Source organism: Mobula birostris, chromosome 25 (assembly GCF_030028105.1).
Source record: "Mobula birostris isolate sMobBir1 chromosome 25, sMobBir1.hap1, whole genome shotgun sequence".
In the NCBI taxonomy this organism is placed as follows: Eukaryota; Metazoa; Chordata; class Chondrichthyes; order Myliobatiformes; family Myliobatidae; genus Mobula; species Mobula birostris.
This window is the reverse complement of record NC_092394.1, coordinates 56,905,670-56,926,443: the sequence shown is the minus strand read 5'-3', so window position 1 is coordinate 56,926,443 and position 20,774 is coordinate 56,905,670. Positions and strand designations below refer to the sequence as shown.

The 20,774-nt window shown below is 50.3% G+C and overlaps 1 protein-coding gene across 4 annotated transcripts in view; it reads right to left on the bottom strand.

The window, feature by feature from the left end:
- adora2aa (adenosine A2a receptor a) overlaps nucleotides 1–20,213 on the bottom strand; it is a 58,936-nt gene extending 38,723 nt beyond the window's left edge. Inside the window, exons 1-3 of one of the 4 annotated variants that reach the window (XM_072243027.1) lie at nucleotides 19,478–19,547; nucleotides 13,787–14,458; nucleotides 3,798–3,876 (exon numbers count right to left, since the gene is read on the bottom strand). In XM_072243027.1, coding sequence (XP_072099128.1) covers nucleotides 3,864–3,876; nucleotides 13,787–14,133 — 360 coding nt within the window. In that variant the 5' untranslated portion in view covers nucleotides 14,134–14,458; nucleotides 19,478–19,547 and the 3' untranslated portion in view covers nucleotides 3,798–3,863. Of the gene's footprint in view, nucleotides 1–3,797; nucleotides 3,877–13,786; nucleotides 14,459–19,258; nucleotides 19,446–19,477; nucleotides 19,548–19,680 lie in introns of those variants that run through there. The other 3 variants (XM_072243025.1, XM_072243024.1, XM_072243026.1) reach the window with 3 other exon arrangements.
- Nucleotides 20,214–20,774: the final 561 nt, after the last annotated feature.

The window sequence follows — 20,774 nt, the reverse complement described above, 5'->3', positions numbered from 1 at the left end:
CAATATCCCTCTCAAACTTTCCTATCTGTTTACCTGTCCAAGTATCGTTTAGAGGTTATTAATGTACCTGCCTCACCTCTTTTCTCTGGCAGCTCATTCCACATACTGACCACCCTCTGGGGATAAGATTGTCCCTCAGGTTCCTATTAAATCACTGCCCTTTCAGTTTAAACCAACGCCTTTCGTTATTGATTCCCCAACACTGGGAGTCAGCCTGTGTGCATTCACCCTGCTCTGGCCCTCACGATTTCAAACACCTCTATTCTCTTACACTCCCGTCTTTGTAAATCTCCTCTGCACTCTACATCTTAATGGCATCTTTCCATCACAAAACTCCAAACATGACCTCACCAAAGTCTTGTACAAGCGCACCACGACATCCCGATTTCTGTACTCAGTGTCCTGACTGATTAAGGCTATCCTACCGCCCTGTCTCCCTGTGATGGCACTTCCAGGGAACCAGAGATGATGAAAAGACGTTGGTTTCTCCCTCTGCAACTGCCACCTGACATCCCACCCTTTTCAAAGAGGAGTTGTTGATCTTATCCTTCATAGTTCATCTCCAGAAGTGACTCCAACTCTCTGACCGGGTGTTACCATTCTCCCAGCTGCAGCAGCATAGCATTCATGGAGAAGGTGAAATCCCCAGCCCCAGGCCACTCCAGCCCCAAATCCTTGTCATAGAATATTTGTTGCTCTTTATTTTATTTAGAGGTACAACATGGTGACAGATTTTACCAGTGCAATGATCCTACACCACCCAGTTACGCCCATGTCTTTGAAACTGGAGGACCCAGAGGAAACCTACAGTATACAAACTCCTCACAGACACGAATGGGAATTTTACCCAGTTGCTGGTGTTACTTTGCTGTGCCTCCGCAAGCTTTCCGAGGCTCTCCAGCCATCGCACATTTCTAAAGACCGCATCTGTTCTGATGATAACGTCCGCTCTCCACTCCCAGTGACCCCCACTAATCTTTCACCCCTTCACTTGTCACAAAAACCTAAGACAACAGAAACTGGAGTAGGCCACTCCGCCCATCCAGCCTGTACCAGAATTCAATATGATCATGGCTGATCTATGCTGGCCTCAACTCAACTCTTCTTGCCAGATACCCATTTCCCTCAATTGCTTGATTGTTCAAATATTTATCCTTCTCCACCTTAACTATATCCAAGGACATGACCCGCACCTCCTTCAGGAGCAGAACATTTTAGAGATTCACCAGCCTGTGAGAAAAGCGAAGTCTACAATCCTCAGTTTTAATTGACCAATCCCTTATTTTGTAGTTTTGTCTCCTTGTCAGAGCATTTAGCGGCTATCTTCCTTTGGAATCTACTCAGTTTGAATCAGGTTGCCCCTCACCAAGTTTCAGTTGACCTCCTCAGCTTTATAGTATTTGGTTATTCTGCTTTCAGTTGCCTTGAAAGAGAATTCTAACGACTCACAGCCCTCTCAGAAAACAATGCTCTCATCTCAGCCTGAACTGGCATCTGCCACCCTAGGTTTTGCATTCCCCTACAAAGGGCAATGTGCTCCTCACACCCACCCTGTGGGAACCCTTGTGGGCTGCAGTCAAATTGCCTCTCACTCATCTGAACTCCAACCACTCCTTTCCTCAGAAACAACCCGTCCATCCAGGTTGCAGCTTCCGTTACATCCTCCCTCATGGATTCTGTCCGTATCCCATCAGACATAAAAGCAGAATCAGGTTATTCTGCCCATCGAGTCTGCTCCATCATTCAATTTCCATCTCAACCCCATTTCCCCTGTGACCATTGACGCCCTTACCAGTCAAGAACTCTCAGCCACCACTTTAAATACAGCCTTGCATTCTGTCCATACACATCAAATTATTACACAGTGCACTGAGTTAGAACAAGGTAAAACAGTAACAGTGCAGAATAAAGTGTAACAGCGTCAGAGAAAGTACAGTGCAGGTAAATGATAAAGTGCAAGATCACAGTGTGGTAGAGAGTTACCTCAGCACATGCCCAGTCGGTGTAATGGGACAGAACCTTGCACAGGCACATGTTACGCTGTCCAAAGCAAACAAGGAACCTATAATTGGACATGAGGTTTGCACAGTGGTATCAGTGAACAGGAGCTGTCTGATGTCATGTTATACACAGTGTTTCCGCTCTGTGCCTAGTATTTACTGCTCTGGTCACAACGTGGCATTTTCAGCGCTCACCCTGAGAGGCGGTAGGCACTGCCATATATCTGGGCAATATCCACATAACAACCCCTGTATCTAAAATCCCCCAGTACTTATGCAACATAGTCCTGTGACCAGACATCTGTCTGATAACCTGTGTTTCACCTTCAATCGAACAAGCCCTGTTTTTACCCACTGGGGGTGAGTCACACCATACATTATCTCTCCAGTGGCTTCAAGCTGATGTTCCACATGACCCAAGTTTTACTGTTGTGCTCAAGTAATTAACCCACAATCCTAAACCTCTCAGTATTCAGCATTGTATCTAACTCATCATTTGATGTCTGCTGGTATTTACTCCTAAGGCATTATAATTACTCACTATCTAAGTGCCCTAGTGTTGACCCCGTAGCTTTCTAACATTGCGGTCTTGTTTCTCCCTCTACCCCTTAACCCTATCCGATCCAGTTTATCCCGCCTGATGCCTGCTATCTAACACAATGTGGTCAAGTGTCACCGTGTGCTGGCAGACACAGGAATAGAATTAAACCTGGGAGCAGCTGGTTCAGAGAGCCAGAGGTCAGAGGTCAGCTATTGCTCTTGCTAGGGCACAGGAAGAGGTTGTGACCTCTGACTGCACATTCTCGGGATTCCATCCCGCCATCCACCCACCTTAGGAAGGCTGTCCTCACTCTCTGTACCTGCAGGGTCAGCGAATGGTTAACTAAAGCCCGGCCTCTCTCACTGGGCTGCTGCAAGCTCCTAATGCCTCAGGGCCTCAGGTCCTCGTCCACCCTGACTGGGCATTGACCAGTGGCCAGTTCCTGAAGTCCTTGAACCACTCCACTCTCCCGCTGAGCCAGTGAGCACAGATGTGGGAGAGGTGAGGGACAGGGCACATGGATGGGGGTGGGAGGGTTCACTGTTGGTTTCTCTCTGGGACCCCAGGCTGCCTGGTCCTCTGCTGTGCAGTGTGGAGAGGTGAGGGACAGGCAGTCCCACCATCGGAAGCATTAGGTTTGAGTGTCTCGGTGCCTGCATGCAGTCTGTCCCTCTGCTGAACCTCACTGGACAGGGCCCGTCCGGGGAAAGAATGTTTGCCAGGCAGCCAGCACACACTGACGTGCGCAGCGACACCCACAGGTCACAGGTCACAGGTCACCTGCGTGTATCTGTCCTTGCCCCTCACATTCCCCCACATGCAATCAGCCACATCCCTGCCACTCACCTCATTGCTTGCTGAGATTTATTAAACAACTCCAAAAAGCATTGCTCTAATGAGAGTCAGGTTACAAAGGAAAACTATTTTGTACTTGTTTCTGTCAATAAAACTCTGTCTTTATTTCTCCAGGAGACGTCTGCATTCTCCAGCACCTTCCCTCTGACTGGACAGGAGACGTGTCCTGTTCACATCGCTATCGTGATCGGCTACTCATTTATCCAGCCAGCTTTTATTCACACTAATCGCAATGAATACCCAGCTGGTGGCGCAGTGGCATCAGTGCCGGACTCCGGAGCGAAGGTTCTCGAGTTCCAATCCAAGTCGAGCCACCTCACCCACCTCCCGAGCACGCTTTCTACCCGTGCCGGGTTGAGCGTCGAGCTAGCCACTCAGCCTCAGGAACGTTCATATCGTCATCCGAAAGGAGACCAATCCCGACACCACGCGCCAGACAAGAACGGCTGACTGTCTGGCGCGACACGCTAACAAGGATCACTATGAATGAATGACAAAAGCATAAACTTACCTCAGTTGCCTGGTTGACACACAACAGCTGAGCAACAGAGAGCTGAGTCTGCCCTGAGTGATGTGTCTGACACTCCGCTTAAAGGGCCTGCCAGAGCTGGCAATGGCACTCCCTCAGGCACCCAGGCAGCAGCCAAACCCTCATTGGAACCAGTTGGAAGAGGACAGAGGTAACAAGAGGGTCTCTGGAAACACTCAGCAGTTCAGAGAAGCAGAATTAACACTTCAGGGGAAAGCACCCCCCCCTCCTCCATGGACTCTGTCTTTACTTCTCACTATCTCAGTAAAGCAGACAGCACAAAGACCCCGCCCACCCTAAACTTTCTCCCATCAAGCAGAAGATGCACATACCACCAAGCTCAAAGACAACTTCTACCCCACTGTCCAATGAACCTTGCTCTAGTCTCCCATTAACCCACCCAATCTACTTCATGATGATCCTGCTCCTTTGTGTCTAAAACAATTACAGGTGTCCCCCGCTTTACGAATGGTCACTTTACGAAAGACCTACATTAGAACCTGTTTTCGCTAACCAAAAGAGGATTTTTGCTTTTACGAAAAAAGACGCTCGCTTTAAACTTGTGTTTACCCTGAGAAAGACTACCACGACCATGAAGCCTTGCGCGGGCAGGTGTGTGCGCATGCGTGTACGTGTGGATTTTTTCCTACAAATTGGTTTTGGCTCAATCTTCCCGATTCTGATAAGTGAAACTACACTGTACATACATTATTTCTACTTTATATAGGCTGTGTATTTATCATATCATTCCTGCTTTTACTATATGTTAGTGTTATTTTAGGTTTTATGTGCTATTTGGTATGATTTGGTAGGTTATCTTTTGGATCTGGGAACACTCTACCTTCGGATAGCCAGGGAAACCTGTATTCTGTGTTGTTATTGTTTTACTTTGTTAAATGCTCTGTGTACTGTTTTCATCTGTATGAAAGACAAGTATTTCTGCTCGTGACAATGATAAACCAACTCCAATACCAATACTTCCAAATGTTTGCACAGTTGACGTGAGCACAAGTTAAACCTCCTGACCAGACTCACATCCTCCACTGCCCTCAGTCTCAGTGCTTCCCTCAGCTTCCCCTCATGGTTGCTGATGGAAGGCAACACTGGCTCTGCGAGAGGAGCTGACTTCCCTCCCCCTCAGATCCAGGAGCTGCAGAGGGGTCACAAGGTTGCAGTGTGGATAATCATGATTCCCATCATGACCCACAACTCGTTAGTATTTACTAACGAGAAGTGCCAACGTTCCTCCACCTCGCGCCTTGATCCATGGGGAATGTTGTCAAAAGCAGGATTGGACACAGCGAAGGACTGCACAGAGACAGTGAGGAAAAGAGAAGCAACACACACAAAATGCTGGAGGAACTCAGCAGGCTGGGCAGCAGCTATGGAAAAGAGTACAGTCGACGTTTCTGGCCGAAACCCTTCCTCAGGTCTGGAGAGAAAAAGATGAGGAGTAGAGTTAACAGGTGGGGGGAAGGGAGGAAAACGCAAGGTGATAGATGAAACCGGGAGGGGCAGGGCTGAAGTAAAGAGCTGGGAAGTTGATTGGTGAAAGAGAAACGGGGCTGGAGAAGGGGAAATCTGACAGGAGAGAACAGGAGGCCGTGGAGGAGAAAAAAAGGGGTGAGGAGCACATGAGGAAGATGATGGGCAGGCAAGGAGATAAGGTGAGAGAAGGTAAAGGGGATGGGGAATGGAAAAGGTTGGGGTGGGGGCATTACTGGAAGTTAGAGAAGTCGATGTTCATGCCATCAGGTTGGAGGCTACCCAAATGGAATATAAGGTGTCGTTCCTCCAACCTGAGTGTGGCTTCATCTTTACGGTAGAGGAATTGAGGAATAGGAATGGGAAGTGGAATTAAAACATGTGGCTACAGGATGTCCTGCTTTTTCTGGCTGATGGAGCGTAGGTACTTGGCAAAGTCTCACAGTACATGACCCCAACAGATTCACAGGTGAGGTCGCCTCACAGGTGAAGTGTAACACTTGTTCCGCTTGCAAGGATAAGTGCCAGGAGGGAGATCAGTGGGGGAGGGGGATGAATGGACAAGGGAGTCCCGTAGGGTGTAAGTGGGGAAGGGGAGGGAAAGATGTGCTTGGTGATGGGATCCAGTTGGAGGTGGCAGAAGTTTCAGAGAATTATGTGTTAGATGCGGAAGCTGGTGGAGTGGTAGGTGAGGACAAGAGGAACCCTACCCCTGTGGAGCGGTGGGAGGATGAGGTAAGAGCAGATGTACACAAAGTGAAAGAGAAGCATTTGAGGGCAGTGTTGGTGTTGGAGGAAGGGAAGCCCCTTTCTTTGAAGAAGGAGGACATCTCCTTTGCTCTGGAATGAAAAGCCTTATCCTGATAGCAGATGCGGCAGAGACGGAGGAATTGAGAAAAGGGGATGGCATTTTTACAAGTAACAGGGTGGGAAGAAGTATGGCCCAGGTATCTGTGAGAATCTGTGGGTTTATAATAGACCCTCCCCCCTTCACCATTCCCTATCCCCTTTTCCCTCTCTCCTTGCCTGCCCATTGCCTCCCTCTAGTGCTCCTCCCCTCCTTTTCTTTCTCCGATGGCCTTCTGTTCTCTCCTTTTGGACGCCCCCTTCTCCAACCCTATCTGTCTTTCACCAAGCAACTTCCCAGCCTTTTACTCCCCCTCCCGGTTTCACCTGTCACCTTGTGTTTCTCTCTCCCCTTCCCCCACCTTATAAATCTACTCCCCATCTTTTTTTCTCCAGTCCTGCCAAAGGGTCTCAGCCCAAAACATCGTCTGTACTCTTTTCCATAGATGCTGCCTGACCTGCTGAGTTCCTCCAGCATTCTGTGTGTGTTGCTCGGATTTCCAGCAACTGCAGATTTTCTCCTGTTTGTGAAGGAAGAGAGAAGATGACAGGAGTGTACAAGGAACCTAATCAACAGAGACTCTGCATTAAAACTAAGATCAGTTAAAGTTACGGTTGTGTCCTGACACTGTGGAAGGGGACTGAGAAATAAATCGATAATTTTATTTCCTTCTATGTGAAAGAAAAGGGTCAGAAACATTGATGAACTGTAGGGAGAATGACTGATGAGCTGAGAGAAATAACCAAGAGTCAAGGTGTGAGAGCTGATACATGCAAGAGCTGGGGCAGGATCTTGGTCTTCGAGGAGATGGCTTCTTCTTCCATGTTTGCAAAGATTCCCACAGGAGATAACCCTACTGTGTAAGAAAGGAGAGAGGAAACGAGAGAGGAACTACAGGGAGTCTGATATCAGTAGCAGGGAAATGCTGGAATCTTCTATAGAGGAAATAATAGGGAGCTTAGAAAGTGATGACAGGATTGTGCAGAGTCAACAGGATTGATAGAAGGAACATCATAGTGGAAAAGCAGATTGTGCAGAGGGTATGGAGAGTCTGCAGAGATATATAGATAGGTTAGATGAGTGGACAAGTGTCTGGCAGATAGAGTACAATGTTGGTAAATGCGAGGTCATCCACTTTGGAAGAAAAAATGGAAGATCAGATTATTATTTAAATGGTAAATAATTGCAGCTTGCTGCTGTGCAGAGGGACGTGGGAGTGCTTGTGCATGAATCACAAAAGGTTGGTTTGCAGGTGCAACAGGCTATCAAGGAAGCAAATGGGATGTTGGCCTTCATTGCTAGAGGGATTGAATTGAAGAGCAGAGAGGTGATGCTGCAACTATACAGGGTACCTGTGAGGCCGCACCTGGAGTACTGCGTGCAGTTCTGGTCTCCTTACTTGAATAAGGATAGACTGGCTTTGGAGGAGGTGCAGCGGAGGTTCACCAGGTTGATTCCAGAGATGAGGGGTTTAGACTACGATGAGAGACTGAGTCACCTGGGACTGTACTCGCTAGAATTCAGGATGAGAGGAGATCTTATAGAAACATATCAAATTATGAAGGGATAGATAAGATAGAGGCAGGAAAGTCGTTTCCACTGGTAGGTGAAACTAGAACTAGGGGGTATAGCCTCAAGATTCGGGGGAGTAGATTTAGGATGGAGATGAGGAGGAACTGCTTTTCCCAAAGAATGACGAATCTGTGGAATTCTCTGCCCAATGAAGCAGTGGAGGCTACCTCAGTAAATATACTTAAGACAAGATTTTTGCATAATAGGGGAATGAAGGGTTCTGGGAAAAAGCGGGTATGTTGAGATGAGTCCATGGTCAGATCAGCCATGATCTTATTGAATGGTGGAGCAGGCTCAATGGGCCAGATGGCCGACTCCTGCTCCTATTTCTTATGTTCTTATCATTTTTGCTCAATTTTCTTTCTTTCAAAGAGGATGTAACTGGCAGAATAGAAGAGAGATGCAATGCATTTGTGTTTTAAGGTGGCACATGGGACCACACACCAGTGAGGAGAGGTCAGGCTAGGCTGCTGTCGAGCCAGTAGATTGACACATGGTGACCACCACAGTGATCAGGGTCAACACACGGAGCATCAGTGTAGGCAACAAGGAGGGTGCGGTAAGACACTGGGGAGGGGAGGGGAGGGTACAGACAAGCTGAGTGAACCTCAGAGTCAGTGGGACAAAGTCAGGCTCTCACTTCAGTGCAGAAAGGCAAGATGGGATCGTTAGAAAATGGCGAGAGATTACGGGAGGGATGAGATGATGCATGGGTTGAGGTAGGTAGGATGCTGATGAGGACAGTGGTACATTGAGATGCTGTCAAGCCCTAGTACAAACACATCTCACTAATATCAAAAGGAAGAAGGAATCAGATATGGAAGGAGACTCCAGTAAGATGTTGGGGCACTTGGTTGCAGTGACCTCTTCAGGTTGAACAAAAGATGGAAGTGTTTGTCTTGTGATTGCAGGACATGTTTTTTTTTGCTACAAGACTGGTTCATTGGTGACACCAAGTGAAAAGATGCTGTTTGGCTTTGGTTGTAATGTAGAGCAGACCCACGTGTCGTGGCATTGCCTGTTACAGCTACCCAGGAGAGGAGGCGTCGGAGGTGCCAGGTTGGAGGTTGGCCTTCGCAGAGCAGCTCTTCCTGGAGGACAAGTTGGATCGCCTTCGACTGCAGGAGATAAGGAAGTGGCTCTAGTACAACATCCCGTGAGCCATCAATCTTCAGACCATTGCACTCAGGGACTTTACTAATACCACTTGTGATTCCATGTACTAATATTATTTTGTGACTGTATTTGCTATCATAACTATGTGCTGTGTGTGACTGTATGCACCACTGTAACTATGTGCTGTGACTATGTACCATTACAACTATATGCCATGTGTTACTGTATGTACCATTGTAACTATGTGACATGTGTGACTGTATGTACCATTGTAACTATGTGATGCGTGTGACTGTATGTACCATTGTAACTATGTGATGCGTGTGACTGTATGTACCATTGTAACTATGTGCTGTAACTATATGTACCATTGTAACTATGTGCTGTAACTATATGTACCATTGTAAAGCCTGGTTTATACTTCTGCATCAACGCGTCGCCGTAAGGTCTGCGTTGCCGCAAACCCTACGCAAAGCCAACGCGGAACCCTACGCGAGAGCTTGCATTGCTGCGACGCGCACCTCTCCCAAAATGTAACCGCACGTTGCGGCAACGCAGAACGCAGCAACTGTGATTGGTCCGCTTGGTAGCATCACATTTCCTCCTACGCTGCAATAGCTTCCCATTGGGCGACTGAAGGGCAGGGAAGGAACTCTGGCTGCGATGCTTTCCATAAAGCCTTACAGACCTCCGAAATTATGGAGGACACATTTCGCACGAAAAAAGACGCTCGCATCTTGTTTACCCTGAGACTACCATGACCATGAAGCCTTGCGCGGGCAGGTGAGTGCACATGCGTGACGTGTGCGAATTGCAGAGCGATGCAGACACACCAACGCACAAGTATAAATGCTCACAACGCGCGTAGGCCACTTGCGTAGGTTACAGCGTCCAGTTGACGCAGAAGTATAAATCAGGCTTAACTATGTGCTGTGAATGACTGTATGTACCATCGTACCTATGTGCTGTGACAGTATGTACCATTATAACCATGTATTATTAGTGAGTATGTACCATCATAATTATCTGCTGTAACTGCATGTACCATTGTAACTATACACTATGAGTGACTGTATGTGCTATCATAACTATGTGCTGTGACTGTATGTACCATTGTAACTATGAGCTGTGAGTGACAGTCCGTACAGTGTTTTGCATCTTGGCCCCAGAGGAACGCTGTTTCAGCTAGCTCTATGCATGTGTGTGGTTAAATGACAATTAAACTTGATTTTCACATCTGTGACCCTTGGCACAGGTCTGAGGGAAGATGTACTATGATAGAGGGAGTGTGGGAAGATTTACACTGTGGACCCGAGAGTGTGAAGGCTATGTTCGTTAGATGAACTGTGGAGGTTAGGGGAAGGAGGTGCTCTCTCTGAAGGGCCACTCACGGATGGCTCAGGGTCTGCAAGGCATCAGAGGAAATGTCTTCTTGTGGAACCCCTCGAGTGCAGCTCTGTGGAGGGCCAGTTACTGACAGAGACCCTCAGATGTTCAGTTGTTCTATCAATAAAGGATCTGGAGTTACCACAGGAAAATGGCTCCTAGGTACAGACAGAGTCGTGGTCTTACTGGATGATGGACAGACCCAAGGAGCAGAATCATGCTGTTCCTCGCTCTTTGTTCTGGTGTAACATGCATAAAATACTAGAGGAACTCAGTGACTCAGGCAGCATTTCAGGAAATGGATAAACAGTCAACGTCTTAGGCTGAAACCCTTCTTCAGAACTGGGAAGGGAGGGAGAAGAAGCGAGAATAGGGTTGTTGGAGGGGGAGGAGGAGGACTAGCTAGAAGGTGAAAGGTGAAGCCAAATGAGTGGGGGAGGAAGAATGAAGTCAAAAAGTTGGAGCTGATGTGGAAAAGGTAAAAGGCTGAAGAAGAAAGAATCTGATAGAAGAGAAGAGTGGATCATGGGAGGAAGGGGTGCCATGGGGTGGAGGTAGACAGGTGAGGAGAGGAGGTTAGAAGCTAGAGTGGAGAAATGAAGCTGGAAGGGGGAGGGGAAAAGTTACTGGAAGTTGGAGAAATCCATGTTTGTATCATTAGGTAGGAGGCTACCCAGTTAGAATATGAGGTGTTGCTTCTCCAGCCTAAGTGTTGCCTCATCGTGGCAGAAGAGGAGACTATGGACAAACATGTTGGAATGGGATTGGGGATAGGAATTAAAATTGTTGGCCACAGGGAAATTCCACTTCTTTGTATAGAGCTGAGGTGCTCAACAAAGCAGTCAGTCCCAATCTATGTTGGGTCTCACCAACGTGGAGGGAGCTGCACTGGACACAGTACATTTGCATGTGAAGCGATGCCTCACCTGGAAGGATTATTTGGGACCCTTAATGGAGGTGAGGGAGGTGGTGAATGCTTGCAGGATATATTAGAGGGCTGTTCTTGTGTTCAGAGCAGCCAGGGCAGGGTGAAGGGTGCTGGAGGAGTGGGGTGAGAGAGTCTGGTTAGGGAGGGCAGGCAGGACCAGGGCCATTAAAGACGTGTTGTATTTTGGGCTCTCAGCCTGACCTGTCATGAGAGGAAGATGTTTCTGGTGAGAAGAGGCACAGGTGTGGACAATATTTGTCCCAAAGGCAGGATCCCACTGGTGGGATCCTCAGGCACAAGTCCTTCCTGCTCAGATTGTGGAGCTCCATCAGACTCTTCCACTCCTTTGAGTGTACACTGTGCCCTTAGAAAAAGTGTGTGTCCCAATTGGACAGCGAGGGATTTATGACCCCACCATAGGATGGTTTCTGTCCCGTCAACCACCGGATAGTGAGGGGTGTCCGTCCCATCAGTGACCGGACAGTAAGGTGTTTGTGTCAGAGACCATACGGTGCCAATTGCCTTTAGAAACCACTGGTGAGGACAGGCCATGTGTTTCTGTAACCAGTCAGGCTTGTGTTTTCTGTGGGGACAGGGTTACACAGCAGTTCGTTAAGGTCTTTCCTTAGAGTGTGGACTGTAATATCACACCATTTAAATCAAGTTCTTACAGAGAGAATAAGGAAGAGTAGAATGAGGAACGTGAACCCATGGTATCACGTTCATGTTCCCCCTATTGTATCTTAAACCTGTCCATTTCCAACATTGTCAGAACCAAACCTGCTCTGCCACTTCATTTGTAAGTGGGTAAGTCCCTGCATGGCCGTGGATGGCCCGCTGGTTACACAATGCCTCCCCGAAACCGTGAAGTACTAACCACTGACTCAACCAACACTCTGATCCTGTTCAGACCTTTCCTGGGTCTTGCAGTCCAGTCACACCAGGAAGTGTGGAAGAGGAATTCAACCCATCAGTCACGTTCGTAAGAACTTTACAAGATTTGCCAAGCCCAATTCATTGCCAGGAAATTACACAGCTGCTGTGACACAAATGTGATTTCACGCTGCACGTCCACTCCCCTCTGTCCTTCTTGACATTGGCAAAGTTAGATCAGCATTTTACACCCCTCGCCAAGCATACCTCAGCCACCCCATGTCTACCCATCCTCAATCTCCAAATCATTCCCTCCTACTGCTGTATTTCAGCCTCAGTTCTCCCCATCACCTCCCTTTCGGGAATTCACATGATCAGAGAAAGGTAGACCCACAAACAGGCTCTTGGCCTACAGAGCCCTGCTGACCATCGACAACCCTCTCACACTCATCCTCCTTCTCCTACAGATAATCTTCCCTCAGATCCTACCTGCAAGTAGGAGTAACTCTCTCAGGAGAGGACACACTCTCTCTCATTCTCATACCTCCTCTTCCACACTTCCTCCCTCACTCTCAATTCTCACTCTTACTTTCAATCCCCCTCTTCTGACTTTCTCTTCTTCAGACTCTTGCCTATTCCATACAGTTTCCCTCTTCTTGTTGCTCTCTCCAACATTCTGCACCCCCTCCCTCTCATACATAGACATACTCTCCCTCTCTCATACACATCGATGCAAACTCTTCCCCCAGTCTCTGTCTCCCCCCTTGCCCACATCTCTCGGACACAGCCTGGCCCTCTTTTCCCCAGGTCCCCTCACACAGGCACAGCCTCACACTTGTCCTCGTGCTGTCACGTTTCTCCCTTTCAGCCCATCCTGTAGCATTCAACACCACAGTATCTGATTCACCAGGAAACCACAACGTGTTTATCCAGCGTTCTGACTGGAGTAAACTGAACCCACGACTCCCCTCCCTCAGGCACACCATCAAAGGTCAACTATATCCAACTGCAGTATTAGAATCCGGTAACAAGCAGCTTATTCCAGTAACCTGTGTTCACTGAGTGAACTCGGCATGACAGTCAGTTGGTGGTGGGGGTGGAGACTGGACTGTCGTCAACGCTGTCCCCAGGCGACTGGTGTGCATGTTAAATTCCACATCTGCAAAGTTCTGCCACCCCTGTTTACTGCAGATGCTTTTCGGTTCAATGATGCACAGTTTGAACGTTACGGTACAGAACCCACCTCAGCTCTAGGCAGAGTCACTGCCTCACTGCATCAGAGAGCACAGTTCAAAGCCGTCACCTCCCACTGGATGCGTGCAGTCTCACTGTGACTGTGTGGCCCCCAGGGGACTCCGCTCTCCTCCCACATGCCAAAGACATGGGTCGTGGTAAACTGGCTGCTGTACAATTCCCTTGATTCGAGGGTGGGGAGTTGATGGATGTGCAGGCAACGGTGTGATTGTTTGATAGTGGACACAGAGCTGATGGGCTGAAGGGTCTGTGCTATGTGGCTCTGGGATCTCCTCCCCACACCCACCTAACCGCTCTACCTCGCCCCTCACTAGATTGCCAGCACAACCAGAACTCCACACCCAGACACACTGCCCACCTGCGCCCCATACTGGGCTTGAGACCCTGCGGTGCTCCCTACCTGAGTGGGATCTTGATGCAGATGTAACGGTCAATGGCGATGGCCAGCAAGCTGAAGATGGAGCTTTGCGTCAGCACCACCACGAAGCAGGCGATGAAGAGGCAACCGTAGAACAGGGAGCAGAAGCCGGTGCTGATGGTGATGGCAAAGGGGATGGCCAGGACACCCACGGCAATGTCTGCCACAGCCAGGGAGACCACAAAGAAGTTGGTGATGTTCTGCAGGTTGCTGTTCAGGTAGACGGCCCAGCAGACGAGCACGTTGCCCAGCACAGCCAGCACGGCGATCAGCAGTTCCATCACGATGTAGATGACATTGTCCCAGGGCTGCTCCTCCTTCCCCTGCATGGTGCAGTGAGCAGCGGCGTGCGCGAGCCCTGACAGAAAACACTGTCCATATCTGCAGCTCACTGCCCGGGCTGTTCACAATGCGGGACAGGGCAGGCGACTGTGGAACTCACCCCCGTCAGTAACGACGCCAGGCACTCCCACTTCACCGACACAGGTTCCGAGCTTGCTTGCTTTCCATCAGTGGGGCTGCCAGCCACCTCGAGGTTCCACAGTCGGCGGGCTCCACCCGCTCTCCGGTCACAGGCTCTGCTGTGCGGCCCGCCACCCCACATACAAACTCTTCCGGGCTTCCGTCTCTCCCGCCTCTCCTGGCAGCGGCACTCTGCAACAGCAACATTTGTACCGAGTTAGTACCAGCATCTGTGTCGTGGCAATGTCACAAAGCAGATTCTAAGAACATGTAGCTATGGTGCATCAGAGATAGGCCTCTTCCCAGAAAAAGAGGAGGCAGTCTTGCCCTGTACTGGGCAGTGGACAGGGGCAAAGAGAAGTTAGAGAGGGATGGAATGAGGCAGGGGTCAGAGCCTTGCTTCCTCCAAAAGCTTCTTCCTGCCTATCAGCTGTACAGAAAGGCCATCAAGGAGGAGGCATGGTGGAAGAGGAGTGTGTGAAGAGGGAGTTAAAACATGGAGGAGGCTCCGTGTGGCCAGCCCTCCTTCCCAGGCAGCACCTGCTGAACTTCACAAAGCCAACAGGGCAGAGGGAAACAGCCCAAGGAAAGCTGCTGTGCCCCAGGACACAAACCACAGGCAAAACAGGCTCTGAGAGCTTCTCAGAGCTGGTTACACGGTAGAGAATATTTATTTATCTATTGAGTTACAGGATACAAAACATTTATTTATGTATTGAGTTGCAGCGGGAAAAGGCCCATAAGTTCCAGCCCTGTTGCCCAGCAATCCCCATTAAATCCTAGCCTTATCACAGGACAATTTACAGTGACCAATCAACCTATCAACCCATACGTCTTTGGACTATGGGAGGAAACTGGGGCACCGTGAGGAAACCCATGCGGCCCTGGGGAGAACGTACAAACTCTCTAGGGGCAGAGGAAGAAATTGAACTGCGTCTGGTACCGCACAATGCGGCCACCTGCCACCCCCGCCCCCCCAAAACGAAGGTGCTGTCAACCCACTGCAGAAAGATTGTATTGACACATTCATAACCCTGTACACTGTTCTGAGAACACCCGACAGCCTGCATCAGGCCAGACCTCAGAAGCCACGTCTTGCTGTAGCGTGCTGACTGGAACACACGCGACACTCCGGTACACTGTGAACACACTCCGATACACTGTGAACACACGCCACACTCCAGTACACTGTGAACACACTCCACACTCCGGTACACTGTGAACACACGCCACACTCCGGTACACTGTGAACACACACCACACTCCGGTACACTGTGAACACACTCCGATACACTGTGAACACACTCCACACTCCGGTACACTGTGAACACACTCCACACTCCGGTACACTGTGAACACACACCACACTCCGGTACACTGTGAACACACTCCACACTCCGATACACTGTGAACACACGCCACACTCCGGTACACTGTGAACACACTCCACACTCCGGTACACTGTGAACACACGCCACACTCCGGTACACTGTGAACACAGTCCACACTCCGGTACACTGTGAACACACACCACACTCCGGTACACTGTGAACACACGCCACACTCCGGTACACTGTGAACACACGCCACACTCCGGTACACTGTGAACACACTCCACACTCCGGTACACTGTGAACACACACCACACGCCGATACACTGTGAACACACTCCGGTACACTGTGAACACACGCCGATACACTGTGAACACACTCCGGTACACTGTGAACACACTCCACACTCCGATACACTGTGAACACACTCTGATACACTGTGAACACACTCCACACTCCGATACACTGTGAACACACTCCGGTACACTGTGAACACACGCCACACTCCGATACACTGTGAACACACTCTGATACACTGTGAACACACTCCACACTCCGATACACTGTGAACACACTCCGGTACACTGTGAACACACTCCACACGCCGATACACTGTGAACACACTCCGATACACTGTGAACACACTCCACACTCCGGTACACTGTGAACACACTCCGATACACTGTGAACACACTCCGGTACACTGTGAACACACTCCACACTCCGATACACTGTGAACACACTCCGGTACACTGTGAACACACACCAGTACACTGTGAACACACTCCACACTCCGGTACACTGTGAACACACTCCACACTCCGGTACACTGTGAACACACACCACACTCTGGTACACTGTGAACACACTCTGGTACACTGTGAACACACTCCGATACACTGTGAACACACTCCACACTCCGATACACTGTGAACACACACCACACTCTGGTACTCTGTGAACACACACCACACTCCGGTACACTGTGAACACACTCCGATACACTGTGAACACACTCCACACTCCGGTACACTGTGAACACACACCACACTCCGGTACACTGTAAACACACTCCGATACACTGTGAACACACTCCACACTCTGGTACACTGTGAACACACACCACACTCCGGTACACTGTGAACACACTCCACACTCTGGTACACTGTGAACACACTCCACACTCCGATACACTGTGAACACACTCCACACTCTGGTACACTGTGAACACACTCCACACTCCGGTACACTGTGAACACACTCCACACTCCGGTACACTGTGAACACACTCCGGTACACTGTGAACACACTCCACACTCCGGTACACTGTGAACACACACCACACTCCGGTACACTGTGAACACACTCCACACTCCGATACACTGTGAACACACTCCGCACTCCGATACACTGTGAACACACTCCACACTCTGGTACACTGTGAACACACTCCACACTCCGGTACACTGTGAACACACTCCACACTCCGGTACACTGTGAACACACACCAGTACACTGTGAACACACACCACACTCCGGTACACTGTGAACACACTCCACACTCCGGTACACTGTGAACACACTCCACACTCCGGTACACTGTGAACACACACCACACTCCGGTACACTGTGAACACACTCCACACTCCGGTACACTGTGAACACACTCCACACTCCGGTACACTGTGAACACACACCACACTCCGGTACACTGTGAACACACACCACACGCCGATACACTGTGAACACACTCCGGTACACTGTGAACACACTCCACACTCCGGTACACTGTGAACACACTCCGGTACACTGTGAACACACTCCACACTCCGGTACACTGTGAACACACTCCAGTACACTGTGAACACACGCCACACGCCGATACACTGTGAACACACTCCAGTACACTGTGAACACACTCCACACTCTGGTACACTGTGAACACACACCACACTCCGGTACACTGTGAACACACTCCACACTCCGGTACACTGTGAACACACTCCACACTCCGGTACACTGTGAACACACGCCACACTCCGGTACACTGTGAACACACTCCACACTCCGGTACACTGTGAACACACACCACACGCCGATACACTGTGAACACACACCACACTCTGGTACACTGTGAACACACTCCACACTCTGGTACACTGTGAACACACTCCACACTCCGGTACACTGTGAACACACTCCGGTACACTGTGAACACACACCACACGCCGATACACTGTGAACACACTCCACACTCCGGTACACTGTGAACACACACCACACGCCGATACACTGTGAACACACACCACACTCTGGTACACTGTGAACACACTCCACACTCCGGTACACTGTGAACACACTCCACACTCCGGTACACTGTGAACACACACCACACTCTGGTACACTGTGAACACACTCCACACTCCGGTACACTGTGAACACACACCACACTCCGATACACTGTGAACACACTCCACACTCCGGTACACTGTGAACACACACCACACGCCGATACACTGTGAACACATTCCACACTCCGGTACACTGTGAACACACTCTGGTACACTGTGAACACACTCCACACTCCGGTACACTGTGAACACACACCACACTCCGGTACACTGTGAACACACTCCGATACACTGTGAACACACGCCACACTCCGGTACACTGTGAACACACTCCACACTCCGGTACACTGTGAACACACTCCACACTCCGGTACACTGTGAACACACTCCGGTACACTGTGAACACACTCCACACTCTGATACACTGTGAACACACACCACACTCTGGTACACTGTGAACACACGCCACACTCCGGTACACTGTGAACACACTCCACACTCCGGTACACTGTGAACACACTCCGGTACACTGTGAACACACTCCACACTCCGGTACACTGTGAACACACTCCACACTCCGATACACTGTGAACACACACCACACTCCGGTACACTGTGAACACACTCCACACTCCGGTACACTGTGAACACACTCCACACTCCGGTACACTGTGAACACACACCACACTCCGGTACACTGTGAACACACTCCACACTCCGGTACACTGTGAACACACGCCACACTCCGGTACACTGTGAACACACTCCACACTCCGGTACACTGTGAACACACGCCACACTCCGATACACTGTGAACACACGCCACACTCCGGTACACTGTGAACACACTCCGGTACACTGTGAACACACTCCACACTCCGGTACACTGTGAACACACGCCACGCTCCGGTACACTGTGAACACACTCCGGTACACTGTGACATTCGGGACCATTTGCCCAGTCAGTTTTCTCAGAGCGGTCTCACCCAGATCTTCACCCCCAGAGCCCTCCTCCTCACACCCGCAGTCTGCAGCCCCAGTTACTACCCCACCCCCACCGGACCTCCCAGTGACCTCTCGGGGCGGCGATGGACGGGTGATTACGCGGTGGAGAGGAGGTGACTGGGAGGGCAGACGGGACCCTCGCTCCTCTCAATGGGCCCGAATTAGAGGAGGGAGGTCCGAGGGGATCGAGGGCCAGACCCGAGCGTACATCCCCAACTTCCCCCCACTCCGCCCTGTGAACCTCTCCCGGTCACCGAGCGGGGCCGAGACCGTGCCACACCCCGCCCGACAGCCCCTCTCTCACCCCCAGAAACCTGGCACGGATCCCGGCACAGCCCCGCTTCTTTAACTGATCCTGGCTGCTCGACGAGCCGTCGGGCATGTCCAGGTCCCAGGGGTCTGCGGATCCTGAGCCCGCTACGTTGACCATCTTCGGGACCCGGACAGACCGCGCGTATCGGTATCCGCTTTCACCCCCTCCCCCGGTCCCAGAACCCGCTTCAGGACCCTCGGCGCAACCAACCTCGTTCTGTCCGCCCGACCGCGAGCACGGAAAGCCAGACCTGAGTCTACTCCAACTCTCGTCCCTCCCCTTTCTCCTCCCTCCTACCCTCAACACCACTTCCCTCTCTACATCCCACTGACCAACCTCCCACCGCTTCTCCCTTCCTTTCCGCCCCACCCCTTCATCCCCCCTGTTCTCTCCAGTTCGGTGTCGGACTGAACTTTTTGAGCCCCGTCGGCTGTGTTCTCGGTGCCGAAGCGTGGAGTGGACAGTGGGAGCCTCCGCTCCGTCCAAGCGACCGGTACTGTAACAAGGGATGGACAATTTCGTAAGCGGGTTGGCGGAGAACGAGCTGGGGTATCCCGGACACTTGGAGACGGTTGGTAATTCAAAGAAACCACGCTGGCTCTTCTTTAGCGTGAGAATAGCTTCTCCCCGAGACCGGCAGGCTCCAGAACTTCCAAATCAAATATTGTTGCAACACGAGGACCTAATCTGTTCCGTGATTCAAACTTTCCAAAAACCAGCGCAGTCTCCGGCACGGCTGGGCGGACCTGCGCCTGACTCCAGGTATAGCACCGTCCACCCGGAAATAACACTGCGCTCTGCTGTCCGACTGGTCCTGCACCACTCTCCACCCTCAGTATGTGCAAATCTCTTTGTGCCGTCCGCCTGACGTGACTAAACCACTGTCCGGGACCAGTCTAATGTGGGCTTCACACTTGTACGTGCTCGCGGAACTGGCGTGGAAATGAAAAGCGAGTCCGGGAAGCCTCTCAGTAACAGTTTCGGATTGGCGACATCATCCTGCCCGCCTGTCCCCACAACTCTGTTCTCCTTTACGACACCTGTTTTCAAAGACCCACGGAGTCGTAGAGAAAAGGAACAATCCTTCAGAGCCCGTCCGTTCTTTTTGCCCACCTGCAAATTTCATGGCCGTGTAACTGCGTCTTAAACATAGTGGTTGTATCAGATTCCAGCCTTTGCCCTACCCTTCTCCGTTAATTCTCCTCCCTCTCTCCTGAGCCCTCCTGTGTTTGATACCCCCGCCATGGGAAATGATTCCCCATCCGTGCCTGTTAAAACTTTATACCTCCATCAGATCATCCTTCAGGTTCCTTAACTCCAGGGAAAACCAGCCCAGCCTATTTATTCTCTCCCCACAAACTAAAGTCCTGGTGATAAACACAAGGGATTCTGCAGATGCTGGAAATCCAGAGTAGCACACGCAAAATGCTGGAAGAACTCAGCAGATCAGTTGATGTCTATGGAAATGTATAAACAGTCGACCATTCAGGCCAAGACCCTGGAGCAG